Source organism: Hyperolius riggenbachi, chromosome 7, assembly GCF_040937935.1.
Source record: "Hyperolius riggenbachi isolate aHypRig1 chromosome 7, aHypRig1.pri, whole genome shotgun sequence".
Lineage (NCBI taxonomy): Eukaryota > Metazoa > Chordata > Amphibia > Anura > Hyperoliidae > Hyperolius > Hyperolius riggenbachi.
In genome coordinates this window covers 38402969-38424776 of record NC_090652.1, presented here as the reverse complement: position 1 = coordinate 38424776, position 21808 = coordinate 38402969, and the positions used below count along the sequence as shown (strand labels likewise).

The following is a 21808-nucleotide window of genomic DNA, read 5'->3' as shown; positions in this document are numbered from 1 at the left end:
GGCACTTGGCACGTGGCACTTGGCACGTGGCACTTGGCACTTGGCATGTGGTACTTGGCATGTGGCACTTGACACGTGGCACCTGGCACTTGGCACGTGGCACGTGGCACTTGGCACTTTCCACTTGGCATGTGGCACGTGGCACTTGGCATGTGGCACTTGGCACGTGGCACGTGGCACTTGGCACGTGGCATGTGGCACATGGCACTTGGCACGTGGCACTTGGCACTTGGCATGTGGCACATGGCACTTGGCACGTGGCACTTGGCACTTGGCATGTGGCACATGGCACTTGGCACGTGGCACTTGGCACTTGGCATGTGGCACATGGCACTTGGCACTTTGCATTTGGCACTTGGCACTTGGCATGTGGCACTTGACATGTTGCACTTTGCACTTGGCGCGTGGCACGTGGCACGTGGCACTTGGCACTTGGCATGTGGCACTTGGCACGTGGCACTTGGCATGTGGCACATAGCATGGGGCACTTGGCACTTGGCACGTGGCATGTGGCACATGGCACTTGGCACGTGGCACGTGGCACTTGGCACGTGGCACTTGACACTTGGCACGTGGCACTTGTCACTTGACACTTGTCACTTGGCATCTGTCACTTGGCATGTGGCACGTGGCACTTGGCACTTTGCACTTGACACTTGGCACTTGACACGTTGCACTTTGCACTTGGCACGTGGAACTTGGCACGTGGCACTTGGCACGTGGCACTTGTCACTTGACACTTGGCATTTGGCACTTGGCATGTGGGACTTGGCACTTGATACGTTGCACTTTGCACTTGGCACTTGGCATGTGGCACGTGGCACTTGGCATGTGGCACGTGGCACTTGGCACGTAGCACTTGTCATTTGACACTTGACACTTGGCATTTGGCACTTGGCATGTGGCACGTGGCACGTGTCACTTGGCACGTGGCATGTGGCACTTGGCACGTGGCACGTGTCACTTTGCACTTGACACTTGGCACTTGGCACTTGACACGTTGCACTTTGCACTTGTACTTGCCACTTGGCATTTGGCACTTTTAACTTTGCATTTCACACTTTGCACTTTGCACTTTGCATTTGGCACTTGGCACTGTGCATTTGGCACTTTGCACTTTGCATTTGGCACTTGGCACTTTGCATTTGGCACTTGGCACTTTGCACTTTGCATTTGGCACTTTGTACTTTGCATTTGGCACTTGGCACTTTGCATTTGGCATTTGGCACTTTGCACTTTGCATTTGGCACTTTGTACTTTGCATTTGGCACTTGGCACTTTGCACTTTGCACTTTGCATTTGGCACTTTGCACTTTGCATTTTGCACTTGGCACTTTGCATTTGGCACTTTGCACTTTGCATTAGTCACTTTGCACTTTGCATTTCGCATTTGGCACTTTGCACTTGGCACTTTGCATTTTTCACTTTGCACTTTGCATTTGGCACTTTGCATTTGGCACTTGGCACTTTGCATTTGGCACTTTTCACTTTGCATTTGACACTTTGCATTTGGCATTTTGCACTTTGCACTTGGCACTTTGCATTTGGCACTTATCATTTGGCACTTAGCATTTGGCACTTTGCACTTGGCACTTTGCATAGGTAGGTGCCCCAGTAGTTAGCTATGCATAGGTAGGAGTCCCAGTATAAGTAGGTAGGCATAGGTAGGAGTCCCAGTATAGGTAGGTAGGCATAGGTAGGTGCCCTAGTATAGGTAGGCAGGCATAGGTAAGTGTCCCCGTATAGGTTAGTAGGTGCCCCAGTAGTTAGGTAGGCATAGGTAGGTTTCCCAGTATATATAGTTAGGCAGGGCCTGGCTGGCACAGTAATAACAATTATCAAGGTCAAGCTGCAACAGATAGGGCTGTATAATGCAATGTCAGTGGGCTACAAAAAAAAAAACACATCAGGAGAACATTAGCTCTCAAAAGAGCTTTTGAGGGGTGCTATTTTAGCAATAACAATCAGCCAGGAGCAAGCTAACAAGCCTACAAGAGCCTAACTAATCTTTCCCTATGAGAGTCTGCCAGCAGCTGTCCCTTCACTAATTACTGCAGGCACATGAGTGAGTGTAAAAGCCAGCGCTGCCTGCCTTTTATAATGGGGGAGTGGCTCCAGGAGAGAGTGTAGCCTAATTGCCTACAATGTGCCTGCTGACTGTGATATAGAGGGTCAAAGTTGACCCTAATGGCACACTATGGGGGCGAACCGAACTTCCGCAAAAGTTTGCCTTTGCTGGCGAACGCGAACCACCGAAAGTTCGCCTGGAACCGTTCGTAGGCAAACCGTTTGGGCCATCTCTATTACCAAGTTTACGAGCTTTGGGGTCCTTGGTATCAACAATTTGTATATTCCCATTGAAATTAAACAAATCTAATTGGCTGTTTGTGGCTCTGCCCCATTTCTGAATTTGAACCCCAGTTAGCCAGTGACCAACTGTACCAGGTTTGAGGCACCTGCTATTAACTGTGTAAGAATGGCAGGAATTTAAATATTCCCCTTGAAAATCAACAGATGAATTTTGATTGGGTGTTGTAGGCTCCACCCATTTCCCTGAATATTAATTCCAGTCACCCAGTGACTAACTGTGCAAAGTTTGAGAACCCTGCCATTAACAGTGTAAGAATGGCTGCAGTGAAATTTGTTTTTAGCTCTGCCCACTTTTTGTAACCTTGACACACAGTCACTCAATGACCTAGTTTGTGAGCTTTCAGGTTCCTGGCATCAAAAATGTGTGAATGGAAACGGTTTACCCACCAAATAAATCTGATTGGCTGTTTGTGGCACCACCCCTTTAGTGAATTTGGACCCCAGTCACCCAATGACTGACTGTAGCAAGTTTGAGGCCTCTGCCATAAACAGTGTAAGAATGGCAGCAGTGTAAATATTCCCCTTGAAAATCAGTAGGTGAATTCTAATTGGCTGTTGTAGGCTCCACCCACTTTCCTGAATCTTAATCCCAGTCACCCAGTGAGTGTGCCAAGTTTGAGAACCCTGCGATTAATAGTCTAGGGCTTGATTCACAAAAGAGTGCTAAATGTTAGCACAACCGTTTTCACGTGAATTTTTGCATTTTCGCGCGATCGCGAATTTTCGCGTGCAAGTAAACGGTTTCACGTGAAATCGTTATCATTTTCGCGTGCAAACGTGAATGTTTGCGTGAAAATTTGCGATTGCGCACAAAAACGTTTAATTGCACGCAAAAATTGACAATCGCGCGAACCCGCAAAAATTCGCGTGAAAACGGCCGTGCTACCAGTTAGGACTCTTTTGTGAATCAAGCCCTAAGAATGGCTGCAGTTTATATTTTCCCCATTAAAAATTTGATTGGCTGGTTTATGCTCCGCCCACTTTTCCTGGATTTGTAACCTCGGTCACCAAGTGACCAACTGTGCCAAGTTTGGGGACTCTGGCTTGATTACTGTGAGAATGGCAGCCTTTTACATTTTTTCCTTTGACATGAATGGGTGGAATCTGATTTGCTGTTTGTAGCTCCGCCCAGGTGTGCAGGGAGGCCACGAGACCCCCAGAACATATCATCCCAGGTAGTAAGGGATCTGTATATTAAGTTTTGTTCAAATCGGTCAAGCCGTTTTCGAGTGATCGCGGCACATACACACACACATATATACACACACACTTCCGATTTTATTGATATAGATGATGCATGAAGCATCATGTTGTTTTAAAGAAAACCAGCAATTGTTTATTTGTTTATGTGGGGAGGTATAATACAAAAACAAAAAAAAAAATGGCTGTAAATTAACATCAGGAGGTTCCAGATAGCGGCCGTGCAGCCCACATTACAGTATGTCCAATGCACAACTGGGACATCACAGTTTTCAGCCCGGACATCTCAAAAAAATTAAACAGTTTTTTTTTCAACAAAATACAGCTATTGTAGTGGCGTAATAGCTGGTGGCAGACTGGCAGCAGAAGATTTGTTCTGTGTGGACCCTGGCGGTGGGTAGAGATCTCTGTTGTACAGCTGGTGGTGGCCTGCTCATCCACCATCAGCTCCATCACAGGCTCGGCGTCTTTCTCCTCCAATGTGCGCCGACGCCCTGCTGGAAAATGGCCGCTACACGCTGCTGCACCTCTGCAGTGTGACTCCCTATACCAGTTGGGTGCCCAGTGCGTCCACGGCCAGTGACTAGCGGTGGAATGGACACTGACGCGGCAAAACTGACGACGGTGGCGGCAATACTGCTCCCTCTCCTCTTGCCATTGCTTTTCATGCTGCCCCTCCCCCGGCTGCCAGTGCCAGCAGACATAGTACAACTTTATATGTGTCCAAATGAAGTGGGGTACTTGTACTTTATGTGATTTATGACACCCACTGCAGAGAGGCAGAAGCCTGGGCCTGGGAGGAGGGAAAAAATATCAATAGGAAGGATAAAAAACGTACCCCAATTGATGTGTAGACCAGTATATCAGCCAAACAGGGATGGTCGTAGTCAGCCAACTTTGCTACGCTGGAACTACTCGTAGTTTTTCGCAATTACGCTTTGCCAAACTACGGCTTTGAAATCAAATATTCGCTTCATATGCATTTCGTAGACTACGCGTTAAAATACGCAATTACGCGTAGTGCTAAGTGTATTGGATGCAGATGCTTATGCCCGTATGCAGAACATTTTATGCATTAATTTCTCTTTAAATGTTTATACCGGGACCTCTTCTATGCGTACATTCCCCTTCCCAATGCGTAAATTTGTAAGCATACAATCGCACGCGGAAAATTAGACGCGAGTAACGCATTCTTCACTACGTAATACACATATGAACTATGCATAACGGGCGTAAGCTACGCGTAGCGGTACTTCGATACGCGTAAATTCGTAAGCGTAGTTTTGAAACTTCACCTATGAACCATAGGTAAAGAAAAAAAAACATGCACAGGAAGGCTGAAACTGTCACAACAGGAGTGCAAAAAGCCAATGCATACGTTGTGAATCCAATAAATAGAAAAAAGGGGCTTTGCACATCCCTTATTAAAACTTCACTTTTTATTGTAGAAAACATAAAACAGCTGTCGACCTCCCCACCAGCCTAGTACCTCTCTCATTACTGTATGGAATATGTAATGCATGCTGTTTTATTTTTTTCTACAATTAAAAGTGAAGTTTTAATAAGGGATGTGCAAAGCCCCTTTTTTCTATTTATTGGATTCACCTATGAACTATGATGCGTAGATGCAAACTATGATGCATTCAATTCGCACTGCCGTAGTTTCTGCTCATCCCTACAGCCAAATTCATCAATCAGGAAGAGCGCTTTCTGTAGAGGGGAAAAAACTGTGATGCCGGCAGAATGTGCCAGCGCTAAGCATTGAGCTCCAGCAAATCAGCAGTTTGGAAGAGGAGGCAGTCTGAGGGAAAACTCCCTCCTTTTTACCCCTGCCAGTTTGCGTCTGCTACGGAGATTTGGGGGGTGACAGAGACACAGTGGCGCCAGCAGAATAGTATTATTTGGACCATAAGAGGCATTGACTTTTTCTCCCCACTTTTGGGGAGAAAAAGTGCATCTTATGGCCTGAAAAATGCACCACAAATTTGTCAGATTTTTGCTACTTAATGTAAGTGGCAAAAACATAGGGGAAAGGTATTTATAGTGCATTTCACCCTGGGAAAAATGTAGGTCTTATGCAGTATGTATGTGTATATTTATTTTATAACTTTTCACAATAGAAGTACATTACAATAATAAATGAAACAACAAAAGCATCCTTAAAAAATAAAAACAGTCTTTAAAAATAGCGTTAAGAAAAAGTACTGACATAAAAAATGAGATCTAGCAGTAAAATGTCACTAGCGAGGGAATAAAGAACACTCATAGCACAATTTTTGTGAACTAAGCCCTTTCTGCTTGGTTTCCAACTCTCCTACTACACTGATTGACAGCAGTGGAACCGGAGGGTTGGAGCACAGATAGGAGAAGAATATCCTGAGCATACTATAAGTGCTCAGAGTTAGCACGTACAGGAGCTCGTTCTCAAAGAGTTAGCAGGAAAGGGCTTAAAGAGACACTTAAGCCAGAAAAAATAAATGAGTTTTACTCACCTGGGGCTTCTACCAGCCCCCTGCAGCAGTCCTGTGCCCTTGCAGCCACTCACTAATCCTCTGGTCCCCCGCTGCCAGCTAGTTTTGTTTTTGCCGACAGGCCCGTCAGGACTGGCCACACGTAGCTTTTTCCGCATTCCCGACTGTAATTAGCGCTACTGCGGACCGCAACTTGTACTAAAATACGCGGTGCTGCATTACGAACGCATAGATATGCGGCAACGCGTATTTTTGTACGCTAATTACAGTCGTGAATGCGGAAAAAGCTACGTGTGGCCAGTCCTGAGCCCGTCGGCAAAAACGAAACTAGCTGGCAGTGGGGGACCAGAGGATTAGTGAGTGGCTGTGAGGGCACAGGACTGCTGCAGGGGGGCTGGTAGAAGCCCCAGGTGAGTAAAACTCATTTTTTTTCTGGCTTAAGGTTCACTTTAAGCATAGCAAATCTAATAGCGAGTTATGACGGAAAAATTGATTATTTCCTTATGCGATATTAACAGATATGTTGCAGACATTACTGACCTAATAAAGGTGAGATCAAATTCCAAAAATGATGAAGGAGAACTTTCCCGGCATTTTCCCATGTTTGTCTGGGCTGTGAGAGATTTTCATCTGGAACTAAAAATTGGTGGGAAACCTGTTTCAGAAGATGAGTATCTGGAGAGTGCTTTGAATCCTAAAAACTGTACGTACTATAGATTTTTTCCATCATTTGAAAATATATATTTACAATATTATACCATTATGAGTAGGCACAAAACAGGAGTGGTCTAAACCATTTGAGTGGTCTAGTTACCTTTTATGCATACAGGCTAATACTCTAAATATCCAAACATATTTTTATGTTGTGGACAGGTCAATCAGAGATTGAGAAAGCCTCTGATTGATCAATAACTATGAACATTAAAACATAAGCTGGTCAAGTTTTATAACAAGTATTGGTCAAACAATACACAAAGCCACATCTAATTTACTTTTTTTCTCCTGAGTTTTCTCCAAGGTGATATTTCACATCTTATCTATGAAATGCCTATTAGGCCACCAGCAAGCAAGAAAATAGTCAGAATAATTTTGACGGCAGCCTTTCACCTACTTTTTGGCATTTTTTCAAGTGCAGAGAAAAGTTATTTTAAATAGAAGATGAAATGTATCTGCTAGTAGAAAACTTAAGAGAAAAAAATGAATTGGATTGGGCTCAATTCACGTTTTCTCCTGAATTTTATCTAAGAAGATTATTTTTCAGCTTCTATTTGAAATAACTTTCTAGCACAATTCAACGGAAAAAGTATCAAGAAGTAAGTGAAAAAGAACTATCAATATTATTTCAAGGATTGTATTGCTTTTTGTTGGCTTAAAAGGCATTTTATTGACCTCTGGTTTAAAAATATCACCTTGGAGAAAACTTAGGAGAAAAAGTTTATTGCATATGGGTCATGGACTTTGATTCTTCTCCCTTGAGGTTTAGAAATAACCAAGAGTAGGATAAAAGAAGTCTAGAACCACATTGTGGTAAAGGTGGCTGAAGTGATCAATCAAATGTGGGTTGATGGCATGGTATTGCCAGTGTTCTGCCTTAAATTTCCTCTACCTCTGTGCCCGCCCCCTTAATTAGTCAGGGGGTGTTTTCTCATTGGTTGTGATGTCACTTCAATCTATAAATGATCTATGCACTGATTGTTGACCAGCAATTGAGAAAAGTCGTCAAGACCGAAACATGACATGCTGTCTTTACTGTTGGCACTGCAAGTGATGCAATCAAGCAAGATTGCGTCTTCAAATCCAGGTTGAGTACCAGATCTTTTAGTAGATCTTAGTAGAGTGGGAATAACTCAGAGCTGTATTATGAGACACAGGCATCACCTTGATGAAGACAAAAGAATAGCATGCATTTAAAATCTTGGCTTTAGCTGATTCCATAATTGAGTTCACTGACAGATCCTTTAAAGGTCCAATATTTCTCAGCATTTTTTTCTTTTTGAATTTATATATTTATAAAACTTTTTGGGATTTAACTTTATATCACTAGCCACTTGTTTTTCCAGTTTTGCATGTCTGATCACCTTTTTACAGTTTTTCTTACATTTCTTATAATTCTTCAATGCAGTTGTAGTCCCCTCATGCTTAAGGGCGCTAAAGGCACTTCTTTTACACGTATTTCCAAAAAAGTTATTACTCCATACTTTCCTCTTTTAGCTCTAGAATTTTTCATTCCTGTGAGGTATATACATTATACAATTATCATTAAAGGACACCTGTGAGTTGAATAATAATAATAAAAAATCAAATACTTTCCTCGAGATGGGGAAGCCTCTGGATCCTAATGAGGCTTCCCTCATCCTACTCTACAGCCTCAATCCAGCGCTGGTTCCACTGGAGAAATGGCCACCCTAATATTTACGCATGCGTGCAGTATCAGCTATCTGCTCGAGCTCCAGTGAAAATAGCTTGTCCAATCTAGTCTGCTCTACTGCGCAGGCAGGGCCGGATTTGTACTTTTTACCGCCCTAGGCCTGCTTTCATCAGCTGCCCCCCCCCCCACATATCAATACATGGGTCCCTCTCTAGTCGAATAGGTTACTTCAGTATGAGAGCATGTTTATAGTGGGCAAGCACAAGTTAGGTCCGTGCATGCCTAGTAGAACTAAGGGGCTTAGATTTTTTTCTCCACGAAAAAGCACTTAATTTTACTGGGCATGCCAAGTACAGATACAGCCACGCTTACGCACTGAATAAACCTATTCGACCAGAGAGTGATACAGCACTGAAACGGTGGGGTATAGGTAGGTATAGGAAGCCTCTAGACTATTCAGAGGTTCTCCACTACTAAGGTAGGATTGCTAGGTTGGCGCTGTGTGTGTGTGGAAGGAAGCAGGCTGTTAGAATTGTAGGAGGTCAACTAGAGATGTATAAATGCAAAGGGGCATTTAAAATTGAGGGTGGGGTGAGGAAAGAAAAGATAAGGGGGGGCAGTCAGAACTGATGTAAGGTAGGAATTAAGTGGATAGCAAGGGCCAGCGTTTCCATAGCGGAAAACTGAAAACCGCTCCCTGCATGCACCCCCCAAAGAGATGCTACAGATGGTAGCATGCCAATACCTCTCCACAGAGGCACCACATCTCTGAGGCTGCTCCTCCCCTTCCAGAGGCACTGCAATTTCCAGCATGCCTCCCCATCTCCATATAGCACCAGGTTTACCCCCAGGGCCCCAAAGGTGGCTGCCGGGTCCCCCATTGTGAACAGTGGTCCCCTGAGGCCCCTGCAGAGTATTTGCAGCGGAGCATCTATGAGGGTAAAGCACAGAGGAACAATCCTGACAGGTAAGTGCGCACTGCTGTTAATACTCTGTAAAAGCTCGCGGGGGGGGGCACTAATCTCTTTGGGGAAGACCAGGGGGGTTTCCCAGCCAGCCCTAGGGAACAAAATACTACATAGAGGCGGAGGGCATGCTTGGAACTGTAGTGCCTCTATAGAGGGTGGTGGGCTTGCTGGGAGCTAAGTTTCCACTAAAGAGGGTGAGGAACATGCTGGGAGCAGTAGTGCCTATATGGAAGGGGGGGGGGGGGGGGTTCTAGCTGGGAGCTATATTACCTTTATAGAGGAGCATGCTGGGAGCAGTAGTGCCTCTATGGTGGTGGGGGATTTCTTGCTGGGAGCTATGTAGTGCCATAATGGAAGGGCATGCTGAGAGCAGTGGTGCCTCTATTTAGTGGAGGAACATGCTGAGAGCTGTGGTGCCGCTATAGAGGGGGAAGGGGGGGGACAAAAGGACCACTTAATGCTGCTTCGGAGATGGGTTGTACAAACAAACATGCAGCAACAGCACTGATTGACAAGAATGCATTTGCAGCAGAAGTTATCCCCAGTCAGGAGGAAACAGATCCTCCAGCTTCCTGCATTGTGATGCAAGACCTCTCCTCTGTATACTGGGGAAGGCTGCACAGAGTGCCATGCTTCTACCCATGTAAGCTCCAGACAGATGGGCCGAACGGTTCGCCGGCGAACGGTTCCAGGCGAACTTTGGGGGTTCGCGTTCGCCTGCATCAGGCGAACTTTTGCGGAAGTTCGATTCGCCCCATAAAGCTGTATTGAGCAAAATTTTTCGCCTCCATTTTACTGTCAGCAGACATGTTATTGTGAAACACACTGCTTAAGACCCCACCCACCCTCCCTTCAAGCTAGGTCCTTTTATACCATTTGACTCAGTTGTCTGCCTACACTAATTAGTTATGGGACAGCTGCTACACACTCTGCTAGGGAGATTTTAATTGGCCTCCCACCCTTCTACCTATTCCCTCCTCCCTCCTCCCAGGTTAAGCTACCAGGAGGGAGGAGGGTCTCTTCTGCCAGGGAATTATACTATTTTAAAAACCAGTATACATCAATACCATAGCCGGGAATCGAACCCAGATCTCACTGTGTGGTGGGCACGTCACCCTAAGCACTGTACCACTACAGTAGTAAGTGAAGCTAGCCTAAAATGTACAATTTATGCTCAACGCAATAGAACCATTAGGTTGCTTAAAGGAGAACTGTAGTGAGAGGTATATGGAGGCTGCCATATTGATTTCCTTTTAAGCTATACCAGTTGCCTGGCAGCCCTGCTGATCTATTTGGCTGCAGTAATAATAATCCAAACATTTGTATAGCGCTTTTCTCCTGTCAGACTCAAAGCGCTCAAGAGCTGCAGCCACAGGGCCGCGCTCAAGAGGCCACCCTGCAGTGTTAGAGAGTCTTGCCTTGAACTCCTTACTGAATAGGTGCTTGACCTAGCCAGGATTCAAACCCTGGTCTCCCATGTCAAAGGCAGAGCCCTTAACCAGTACACTATCCAGCCACTGTAGTGTGAATCACACCAGAAACAAGCATGCAGCTAATCTTGTCAGATCTTACAAAAATGTCAAACACCAGATCTGCTGCATGCTTGTTCAGGGTCTAGGGCTAAAAGTATTGGAGGCAGAGGATCTGCAGGATAGCCAGGTAACTGGTATTGCTTAACCACTTGCCGACCGCACGCTTATACCGTGCGTCGGCAAAGTGGCAGCTGCAGGACCAGCGACGCAGTATTGCGTCGCCAGCTGCAGGCTGATTAATCAGGAAGCAGCCGCTCGTGCGAGCGGCTGCTTCCTGTCAATTCACGGCGGGGGGCTCCGTGAATAGCCTGCGGGCCGCCGATGGCGGCTCGCAGGCTAAATGTAAACACAAGCGGAAATAATCCGCTTTGTTTACATTGTACGGCGCTGCTGCGCAGCAGCGCCGTAAGGCAGATCGGCGATCCCCGGCCAATCAGCGGCCGGGGATCGCCGCCATGTGACAGGAGACAGCCTGTCACTGGCTGCACAGGACGGATAGCGTCCTGTGCAGCCCGGATCTCCAGGGGGGGCCAGGTAGGAGAGGGAGGGGGAGGATTTCGCCGCGGAGGGGGGCTTTGAGGTGCCCCCCCCCGCAACACCCGGCAGGCAGGAGCGATCAGACCCCCCCAGCACATCATCCCCCTAGTGGGGAAAAAAGGGGGGCGATCTGGTCGCTCTGCCTGCACGCTGATCTGTGCTGGGGGCTGCAGAGCCCACCCAGCACAGATCAGCTAAGACAGCGCTGGTCCTTAAGGGGGGGTAAAGGGTGGGTCCTCAAGTGGTTAAAAGGAAATCAATATGGTAGCCTCCATATACCTTTCACTACAGTTCTCCTTTAAGCAACCTAATGGTTCTATTGCATTGAGCATAAATGTTAAATTTTAGGCTAGCTTCACTTACTTCTGTAGTGGTACAGTGCTTAGGGTGACGTGCCCACCACACAGTGAGACCTGGGTTCGATTCCCAGCTATGGTATGATGTATACTCATGTATGTATTCCCAGCTATGGTATGATGTATACTGGTTTTTAAAATAGTATAATTCCCTGGCAGAAGAGACCCTCCTCCCTCCGGTAGGAGGGAGGAGGAAATAGGTAGAAGGGGAGGAGAAAATCTCCCTAGCAGAGTGTGTAGCAGCTGTCTCATAACTAATTAGTGTAGGTAGGCAAATGGTATAAAGGACCTTGCTTGGAGGAGGGAGGGTCCTCCAGCAGTGATGTGTATTTCACTCAATTAGGTGTGGCTCCAGGTATTAGAGCTTTTGAAACATGTTTTCTATCATTTTTCCAGCTGATAGAATGTTTTAAAACTTTGAAAGTTCGCCTCCCCATTGAAGTCTATTGCGGTTCGCGAACTTTTTTGCGAACCTTTTGCGGAAGTTCGCGAACAAGGTTCGCGAACCTAAAATCGGAGGTTCGGCCCAACTCTAGTCCCGATCAGCTGATCAGTCTCTCCCTCCCCCGTGCTTTGCCGTCGGGACTCGGAGGGGAAGAGGGAGAAAGAGCTGCTGTGGTCCTGGTGCATGGAGGGCTCTGTATGTGGCTGCTCCCTGAGGGTTTCTGATCTATAAGTCTCAGCGGCATAACAGCGCTCCATCCATGCACGTTGCTTCCTTCTTCCTGAGTTCTATCACCTGATTGGCTACTTTCTTCCTTTCTTCTGGACTCCCTTCGTAGCTACCCGCTGACTACCTACACGCACAGCACACAAGGACTTGCTGCAGTGTTCAAAGCAGGTGGCTGTGGGTGGAGAGAACTGCAGACTGTGTCGCATTGTGGGGATGGGAAATGTCCCGGGCGGCTCCCCACCCGCCCCAAACATTGTTCCGCCCTAGGAACTGGCCTAGGGGGCCTGCCCATAAATATGTCCCTGTGCGCAGGCACATATGACTCACACCTGTGCAGTACAGCAGACCCAATTTCCACTGGAGCCTGAAGAAAAGCTGATACTGCAGTTGCGCGAGTCTTCCGACAAGTGGCAACAAGCAAATCTTCAGGGGTCCCAGCGCTGGATCCCCTCTGGTGAGGAGGATGGGGGAAGCCTCTTTAGGATCCAGAAGCTTTCCCCCTCCTGAAGTAAGTACCTCCCTAGGGGCACTTTTTCCCTTCAGATACACTTTAACAATCTGTTGGAAAGCTTGCCATTTTCTTTCAATGTCCTTGTCCTGTAATTTATTTTTCTTGTCTACTTGACTTAGTGAATATCTGAGCTCCTTAACCTCCCTAGGGTTCAATTTCTGCAGGATTTCTGTGCAAAAAAGTGGTTCAATTAATTTTCGTGAATTTTTTTGCTTGCAACTTACTAAAATCCATCAAGCAAGGGTCTAGTATCCATTTTGAGTATAATAAAAGTTTCAAAACAAAATAATGTAAAAAAAATTAATTAAAATTTCAACTTTTTAATCATAAATAGAAAAATCCTCCTGAAATATGGATGAAGAAATAAATCTACAGATGCAGAAATAAATACCGTACAATGTTTACCTAAAACATCTCTCTTGTGTGGTAAAACAACTAAGGGCCAGTTCATCACACACACACTTGCATGTCTTTTACCGCCGTTTATGCAAAAGCAGCATTTTGATCTTTATTTTTTCCACTGTCTGGAAGCAGCAGGGTCTGGTCATTCTGTGGTCCATGAGCGCTGCACTCATGTGTCCCCCTACGGGATAAAAAATGACGATCACTGGGAATCGCCACTGAAAGTCAACAAATGCTTTTCTGCACTCTTGCAGAAAAGCATTTGGACAAGACTTTTGGCAGGTGATTGAGACATCCGCCTGAACCAGCCCTAAAGGTCCATACACACGCTGGGCTGAACGCTTAGTGATGCACCATAATTATTACCATGGCGGGGGTGGTCATTATGGTCAGACCAGCATGACTACATCAGGCGCACAACGATTGCATGAAGATCCAGCATGTTAGATTTTTAGCAATGCCCGAGCACAGCACAATAGCATTTTTCTTGTTGCTCCAACCACCAGAAACTGTTCCATTATGCGCACTCATCCTTTTTCCGCTCCCCTGCATAGCAAAAGATGCATCATGGTCAAAGGCTGATGACACTTCTGTACAGTGTTGCTAGTGCACTGTTGCCTCTGGCTGATGATACCTCTGTTGTGATGCATGCGGGGGACAAAGCAACGACAAGCGCATTTGACTTAGCGGCTTCCAGCGGGTGGGAAGGTGCCAAGAAGAATGCCGTTGGGTCATGCTTAGGCATAGCTAAAGGTCCGATATGCCAGATCTAAAGGGATCATCATTGGTCCACTGTACACATTCTGGTCTTCTTCATAACTCTTAGCCATGGTGGTCGTTATAGTCTGTCACGGCCGAGTTCAGACTATTGTGGCAATAAGTGTCATTCTCTGTACAATATACAGCATGGTATTAGTTTGCATTTTCTGTAATGCTGTAATATGTGCCTACTGCCAGTAGGTGGAACACATACACCATTATAACTCTTTCCAGGCCTGTTTTCAGCGTGGACTGACCTAACTTGTCTATACCCATTGTAGCAAGTTTTTTAACAACGGGTCAGCCTCGTCATTACCTCCAGGGTGGTTAAAGTTAGTATTTAACCTCCCTAGCGGTATTGATGGTTATACACGTCAATACAAAACATGCTTGTTAGAATTTAAGTATACTTGAACTCTAGCCTCAGGTACTGAAGTCTAGTAAAAGACTTGAGATACAGGTTCTCTTTAACCTCCTTGGCGGTAACCGCGCAGGAGGTTTTCTCTGGCCCTGCTGGGCCGATTTCTTTAATTTTTTTTTTGCTGCACGCAGCTAGCACTTTGCTAGCTGCGTCAGCACACGATCGCCGCCGCCCCGCGCTCGATCGCCGCTATTCGTCGTGCCGCACGCCCCCCCCCCCAGACCCCGTGCGCTGCCTGGCCAATCAGTGCCAGGCAGCGCTGAGGGGTGGTTCGGGACTCCCAATGACGTCCCAACGTCGGTGACGTCATCCCGCCCCGTCGCCATGGCGACGGGGGAAGCCCTCCAGGAAATCCCGTTCTTTGAACGGGATTTCCTGATCGGAGATCACCTGGGCTCGCTACATGATATAGGAAAAAAAATGTTTAAAAAAACTGCTGCGCTCCCTCCTGGCAGATTTTTTTATACCGCCAGGGGGGTTAAGCAGAGTTTTTCGGAGAAGAAGATGTTCCTTGTGTAAGGCCACATACCGCCAGTTACCAGGAACGTGTACCTCTAGAAGGCCACATAATGGGTCAGTTAGACCTTAGACAACGGGAATGGTAAACAAAGCCAATGTTTATAAAACATTGCATTCTTTGTATGTAGGGTATAAAGCAATGGAATATGAAATGATATTAATGATGAGGTGGGTCATATGCTCATGCCAGCCAATGGTAGGCTTAGGGGTATGGCTTGGGTGATGTCAGAATTTAACTCTTTGATGTTCATATAAATTAGGGAGACCGGAGGGAAAACGGTACTATACTTTCCAGCTATCTGGCTCTCTCTACGCTTCCTAGCTAGAATACTAGCGTCCAGTCTGTATGCTGTAAATATATGTGATGTACATAGGAAAGACTATTTATACTCTGAAGAAATCAACCTGTAACACAAGATACTTAATAAACCCCTTTGAAAGGTGAAGAAGGCTGTCTCCGCTCTATCTCCTGGATGCTGTCGCTGTGAATTGCAGCTCTGATGAGTTGCTGGTGCCGGAGCAAAAGGTGTGTGGTGCTGTTGCCAATAGCAACATATAGATTCTTACAATGCTGTGAACAGTATTGATGTGCATACACATTAGTACTCTCCTGCACTGTATACTAGACCCCTGCTTGACAGATTTTGGCAAATTAAAGGAAAAAAGTTATGGAAATTAATTGGATCACTTTTTGCACAGAAATCCTGGGGAAATTGAACGCCAAAAAAATCATAGTTTTTGTTGTTACCTTACTCGCAGTGTTACCATATTATGGTCCCTTTTTCCTAAGTGTCCTCAAATCTGCACATGAAAATGAGCAGATTAAGAAGCGCATACCCCCTGGTTGGTTAGGTGCCCTTTTGATTTAAGTAATCGTTTTGCAGTGTTGATAACAATCTGTCAATTTTACTAGAGCAAGTAGTTTCAATATCCCCCACTCTTTGCTGCACTTGACAAAGACCAGGGGACTGCTCAAAACGGCGACTGTCCGTTGTACCTTTTACCGCTCAGCTATGATGTTAACACACTGATCATCAGGTGTATTCCGCTGAGCTTTGTCCATCAAAGAGCTATAATTTACTACCGTAAGAGCTGTGCTTACATCCTACTTCATATATTGGATGATGGCTGAATGTCCACATCTTGTGTGAACGAAAAACACTTTGAAAATCTTCAGTGCTGGTTATCTCATTTAATTGAATAGCACAACACCTTGGAAATCCTTCCCTTTAGTTTATCTTCTAGTTCCCTGATATCATTTTTAGGACTTTTCTTCTTCCATCTTGGTATCAGTTGCATCATAACAGCTGGGTCCTTCACAGTCCCATCCATTAAATTGTCTATGCCATCCACTATATGCTGAGCCCAAGCACCCTGGAGACTGTATGGCATGCACAGTCCCTTTGTCAAATTACTCAGCCTTTTCACCTGATAAAAGAGTCCCCTACTACTAACATCTGCCTGGATTTAGCTGCATTCCTGTTCATATTGCACCAGTCGGTTCCCTGGCTGCTAGAGCACATATCCTACTGCAGCCTTGCTACACCAGAATCAGCGTCTCTAACATCATGGAAACATACATATTTCTTAGGATGTGCTAAATCAGGACTAGCCTCCCTTGCTATTTTCCATCTTCCTTTTCTTACTTAATAACAGGGACCAACCTCACTATCAAAAGTTAAGGAGAGGCAGCACACCACTGGCTGCAAAGATACTTGTATTTCAGCACAGAAGCACTAAATGTTACGGACACGCATGTCCTTCATCAGGAGCATGATGTCCATAAGTTGTAGTGCTTCATTCTGTTCTGAAATACAAGTATCTTTGCACCCAGTGGTGTGCTGCCTTTCCTTAAAGAGGATCTGTAACATCAAAAGATCCCCTGGGGGGTACTTACCTCGGGTGGGGGAAGCCTCCGGATCCTAATGAGGCTTCCCACGCCGTCCTCCGTCCCTCAGGGGTCTCGCTGCAGCCCTCCGAGAATAATGACGTCAATATTTACCTTCCTGGCTCCTGCGCAGGCGGTCTGACGGCTGTCGGCTCCGAACTACACGGAAATACCCGATCGCCGTCGGGTCTGGTCTACTGCGCAGGCGCAAGTTTCCGGCGCCTGCGCAGTAGAGCGGACCCGACTGAGATCGGGTATTTCCGTGTAGTTCGGAGCCGAGAGCAGCCACAGCGCCCCCGCTGGAGCCAGCAAAGGTAAATATTGAACTGACAGTCGGCTCTGTCGCCGGCTGTTCGGAGGGCTGCAGCGAGACCCCCGTGGGACAGAGGACGGCGTGGGAAGCCTCATTAGGATCCGGAGGCTTCCCCCACCCGAGGTGAGTACCCCCAAGGGGATCTTTTTGACGTTACAGAGTCTCTTTAACTTTTGGTTGTGTCCAGGACCGTGTGAGCAATCCGATCGAGGCCCAGCTCTGGCAAATCCCGGTACACAGTACAAGTGGGCAACTGCTTCCTTGGAGCTTCGCACTTGTGTAGACTAACCTCACTATCCTGTCTCTGCTGTAGTTCACCTTTCTTTTGATCCTTACCAGTTCCTGTTCAGTGGGAATAAGGCACCTCTCCATAGTGTCAATGGATCTCAGTGTTGGGAGCTGTTCCTTTAGCTCCCTGATCAGGGTTTCTAATTTAACAACCCTCACACATCGAGGACAACAATACACACCCATGAGTGTTTCCTCTAGGTATGTGTACATTGCACAAGATGCAATAAAAACAGGGCCCTAAGAACAGGCATGAAGAAAAGAGACTGTTACATTTTTTTAATAAAAAGTATAGTTTTATTTTAGTGGCAAAATTAACATTTAAAATAACTATCAATTCTAAATCTCTTTTTTCCAATTATAAAAAGCTGCAAATACAACGAAAGAGCAAGACTTTAATAAAGTCACGGACTGCCTCCGCATGTATTTTGGAAAACGAAAATGTTTTGTGTTTGGTTTACCATCATGTGACACAGAAAAACTTCAGACATTAGAAGATGTACCAGAGAAAAATCTCAATGGAAAGTTTTTAGCTCAGTGCCAGAAGTTCTGTGACTACATTTTTAATAATGTCGATGTGAAAAAAATGGCCGAGATTTTCACAGTCACTGGAAAACGTGAGTTCATATAATGTTGCAACGTTTATCATCAAAGCTACTTTCACACTGGGGTATTGCATTGTGCTGTACACTTGTGATGCAACACAGACAGTGAAGCATACAGCACATAAAAAGATAACACACATTGGGCTTGATTCACTAACCGGCGCTAAGTGTTAGCATCAGAGTGAAAAGCCACTTAGTGCCCCAAAAGTAGCTTTGAGTGCACTAACAGCAGCGCAAAGCTACATTGCGCACAGCACCGCGCACAGGGCGTGCAGCGTGGTGTGCCGGTAATAGTGGGCGGTGCAACAATAACGTCGCACCTGCTGCCCTGTAAAGGGCGCATCAGGTTCACCCCGGAATGGCGCATTGGGTGCGACATTTACAGGGCAGCGGGTGCAATGTTATCGTCGCACCGCGCACTATTACCGGCGCACCACGCTGCGCGCCCTGTGTGCGGTGCTGTGCATGATGTGTGGGCGCAAACCACCTAACTCCATGGTTTGCGCCCACTAGGTATTAAGGCTCACTAACCAGCTTAGCACCGGTTAGTGAACCACACCACACAGCATGCCTCATGTTATTTTAACAGCTTAATTTGCATCACACTAACATGCTAATGTAAATATACCATTACGATAGAAATTAATTGTGTTAGCAATGCAATTATATTATCTGATGCAATGCAAAGCCCCAGTATGAAAGTAGCCTAAAGTGTTCCTGTACCCATGGGAAAGAAATAGTACTGATTTCAAGTGATTATTGTTCAAGTCGACAATGTTTGCAAGTGTTTTCATGACAGGCATCAGCTGATGACACAATACAGCCATGATGTGCAGAAATTGTCGCCTCCCACAACTTTCTACACCTCAGAAGCCACAACTAGCTTCATAAAAGTAAGCAGAGAATCATTCATTTGTGTTTAGTTGAGTTTATCATCAACATTGGGAGAGAAAATTGGGAGAGAAACCACAAGCCCAATATAGTTTAGTATGTTAATGTTATTGTGTGGTTGTAAAGTTAGAGGAGGAGTAATACTCACAAAAGTGGGTTACCTCAAAAGCAACCACTGTGTAGGCAACTTGACCGCACTTGGGTTAAAAACGTTGCAATCTGAAGAATGAGGAAAAAGAGTAGCACCCTTTTACCAAGGGTAGACAATATAAGTGCATTTCACAGGAATTTCTTTCTTCTTCAGGCACCTTGTAGGAGTCTCTGGGGAGTAGATAGTAATAAACTAAGAAACCGTGCTAAAGAGAATGGTATCAAACAGTCATTGCAACACATATCAAAATCTATATATATAAAATCGTATGCATGTATGTATATATGTGTGTATGTGCCGCGATCACTCGAAAACGGCTTGACCGATTTGAACAAAACTTGGTATACAGATCCCTCACTACCTGGGATTATATGTTCTGGGGGTCTCGCATCCCACCTGCACACCTGGGCGGAGCTACAATTAGCAAATCATATGTCACCCATTCATGTCAATGGAAATAATGGAAAAGGCTGCCATTCTCCCAGTAATCAAGCCAGAGTCCCCACACTTGGCACAGGTGATCACTTGGTGACCGAGGTTACAAATCCAGGAAAAGTGGGCGGAGCATTAAACAGCCAATCCAATTTCAGCCGTTCATTTTCAATGGGAAAATGTAAACTGCAGCCATTCTTAGACTGTTGATCGCAGGGTTTTCAAACTTGACACACTTGGTCACTGGGTAAATGAGGTTAATATTCAGGAAAGTGAGTGGAGCCTACAACAGCCAATCAAAATTCACCTATTGATTTTCAAGGGGAATATTTAAACTGCTGCCATTCTTACAATGTTAATGGCAAAGGCTTTAAACTTGCTACAGTCAGTCACTAAGTGACTGAGGTCCAAATTCACTAAAGGGGCGGGGCCACAAACTGCTTCCATTCACACATTTTTGATGCCAGGAACCTGATAGCTGACAAACTTGGTCATTGAGTGACTGTGTGTCAAGGTTACAAAAAGTGGGTGGAGCCAAAAACAAATTTCACAGGGAAAATATTAGCTGCAGCCATTCTTACACGGTTAATGGCAGGGTTCTCAAACTTTGCACAGTTGGTCACTGGGTGACTGGGATTAATAAAGAGGAAAATGGGTGGAGCCTACAACAGTCAATCAAAATTCTCCTGTTGATTTTCAAGGGGAATATTTGAATTGCTGCCATTCTTACACTGTTACTAGCAGATGCCTCAAACCTGGTACAGTTGGTCACTGGGGGTTCAAATTCAGAAAGAGGGCGAAGCCACAAACAGACAATCAGATTTGTTTAATTTCAATGGGAAGATACAAATTATTGATACCAAGGACCCCGAAGCTCATAAACTTGGTAATTGAGTGACTGTATGTCAAGGTTAGAAAAAGTGGACGGTGCCAACAACTAAATATTTTACATGGGAAAATATAAACTGCAACCATTTTTACACTGTTAATGGCAGGATTCCCAAACTTGACACAGTTGGCCACTGAGTAACTGGGATTAATATTCAGAAATGTGGGTGGATTGATTTTCAAAAGGAATATTTACATTGCTACTATTATTACACTGTTAATGGCAGAGGCCTCAAACCTGATACAGTCAGTCATTGGGTGACTGAGGTCCAAATTTACTAAGGGGAGTGGAGCCACAAACAGTTAATGATATTTGTTAGAATTATTTCAGCCATTCTGTTATTGGCAGGGTTCTCAAACTTGAAACAGTTTATCACTGGGTAACTGGGATTAATATTCAGAAAAGTGGGTGAGGCCTACAACAGCCAATCAAAATTCACCTATTGATTTTCAAGGTAAATATTTACGTTGCTGCCATTCTTACACTGTTAACAGCAGAGGCCTCAAACCTGCTACAGTGGGTCATTATGTGACTGGGGTTCAAATTCACTAAAGGGGTTGAGCCACAAACAGCCAATCAGATTTCTTTGCTGGATAAACTGCTTCCATTCACACAATTTTGATACCAGGAACTCGAAAGCTCACAAACTTGGTCATTGAGTGACTGTGTGCCAAGGTTACAAAAAGTGGGTGGAGTCAAATACAAATTTCACTGGAAAAATGTAAACATCAGCCCTTCTTCCCTGTTAAAGGCAGGGTTCTCAAACTTTGCACAGTTGGTAACTGAGTGACTGGGATTCATATTCAGAAAAGTGGGTGGAGCCTAAAAAGCCAATCAAAATGTGCCTATTGATTTTCAAAGTGAATATTAAAATTGCTGACATTCTTGCAATGTTTATGGCACAAGCATCAAACCTAACAGTCAGTCATTGGGTGACTGGGGTCCAAATTCACTGAAGGGGTGAAGCCACAAACAGCCAATCAGATTTGGTAGATTGATTTTAGGCATTCTGTTATTGGCAGGGTTCTCAAATTTGACACAGTTGGTCACTGGATGACTGGGATTAATATTCCGGAAAGTGGGTGGAGCCTACAACAGCCAATCAAAATTCACCTATTGATTTTCAAAGGGAATATTTCCATTGCTGCCATTCTTACACTCTTAATAGCAGAGGCTTCAAATTTGGTACAGTCAGTCACTGGCAGACTGGGGTTTAAATTCTGAAAAGGGGGTGGGCCACAAACAGACAATCAGATTTGTTTAA

The 21808-nt window shown here is 45.3% G+C and overlaps 1 protein-coding gene across 1 annotated transcript in view; it reads left to right on the top strand.

Moving 5' to 3' along the window:
* The window catches only part of LOC137525977 (guanylate-binding protein 6-like), a 79815-nt gene that overhangs the window by 53250 nt on the left and 4757 nt on the right, over nucleotides 1–21808 (top strand). Inside the window, exons 4-5 of the mRNA XM_068247188.1 lie at nucleotides 6560–6744; nucleotides 17945–18193. Coding sequence (XP_068103289.1) covers nucleotides 6560–6744; nucleotides 17945–18193 — 434 coding nt within the window. The remainder of the gene's footprint in view (nucleotides 1–6559; nucleotides 6745–17944; nucleotides 18194–21808) is intronic.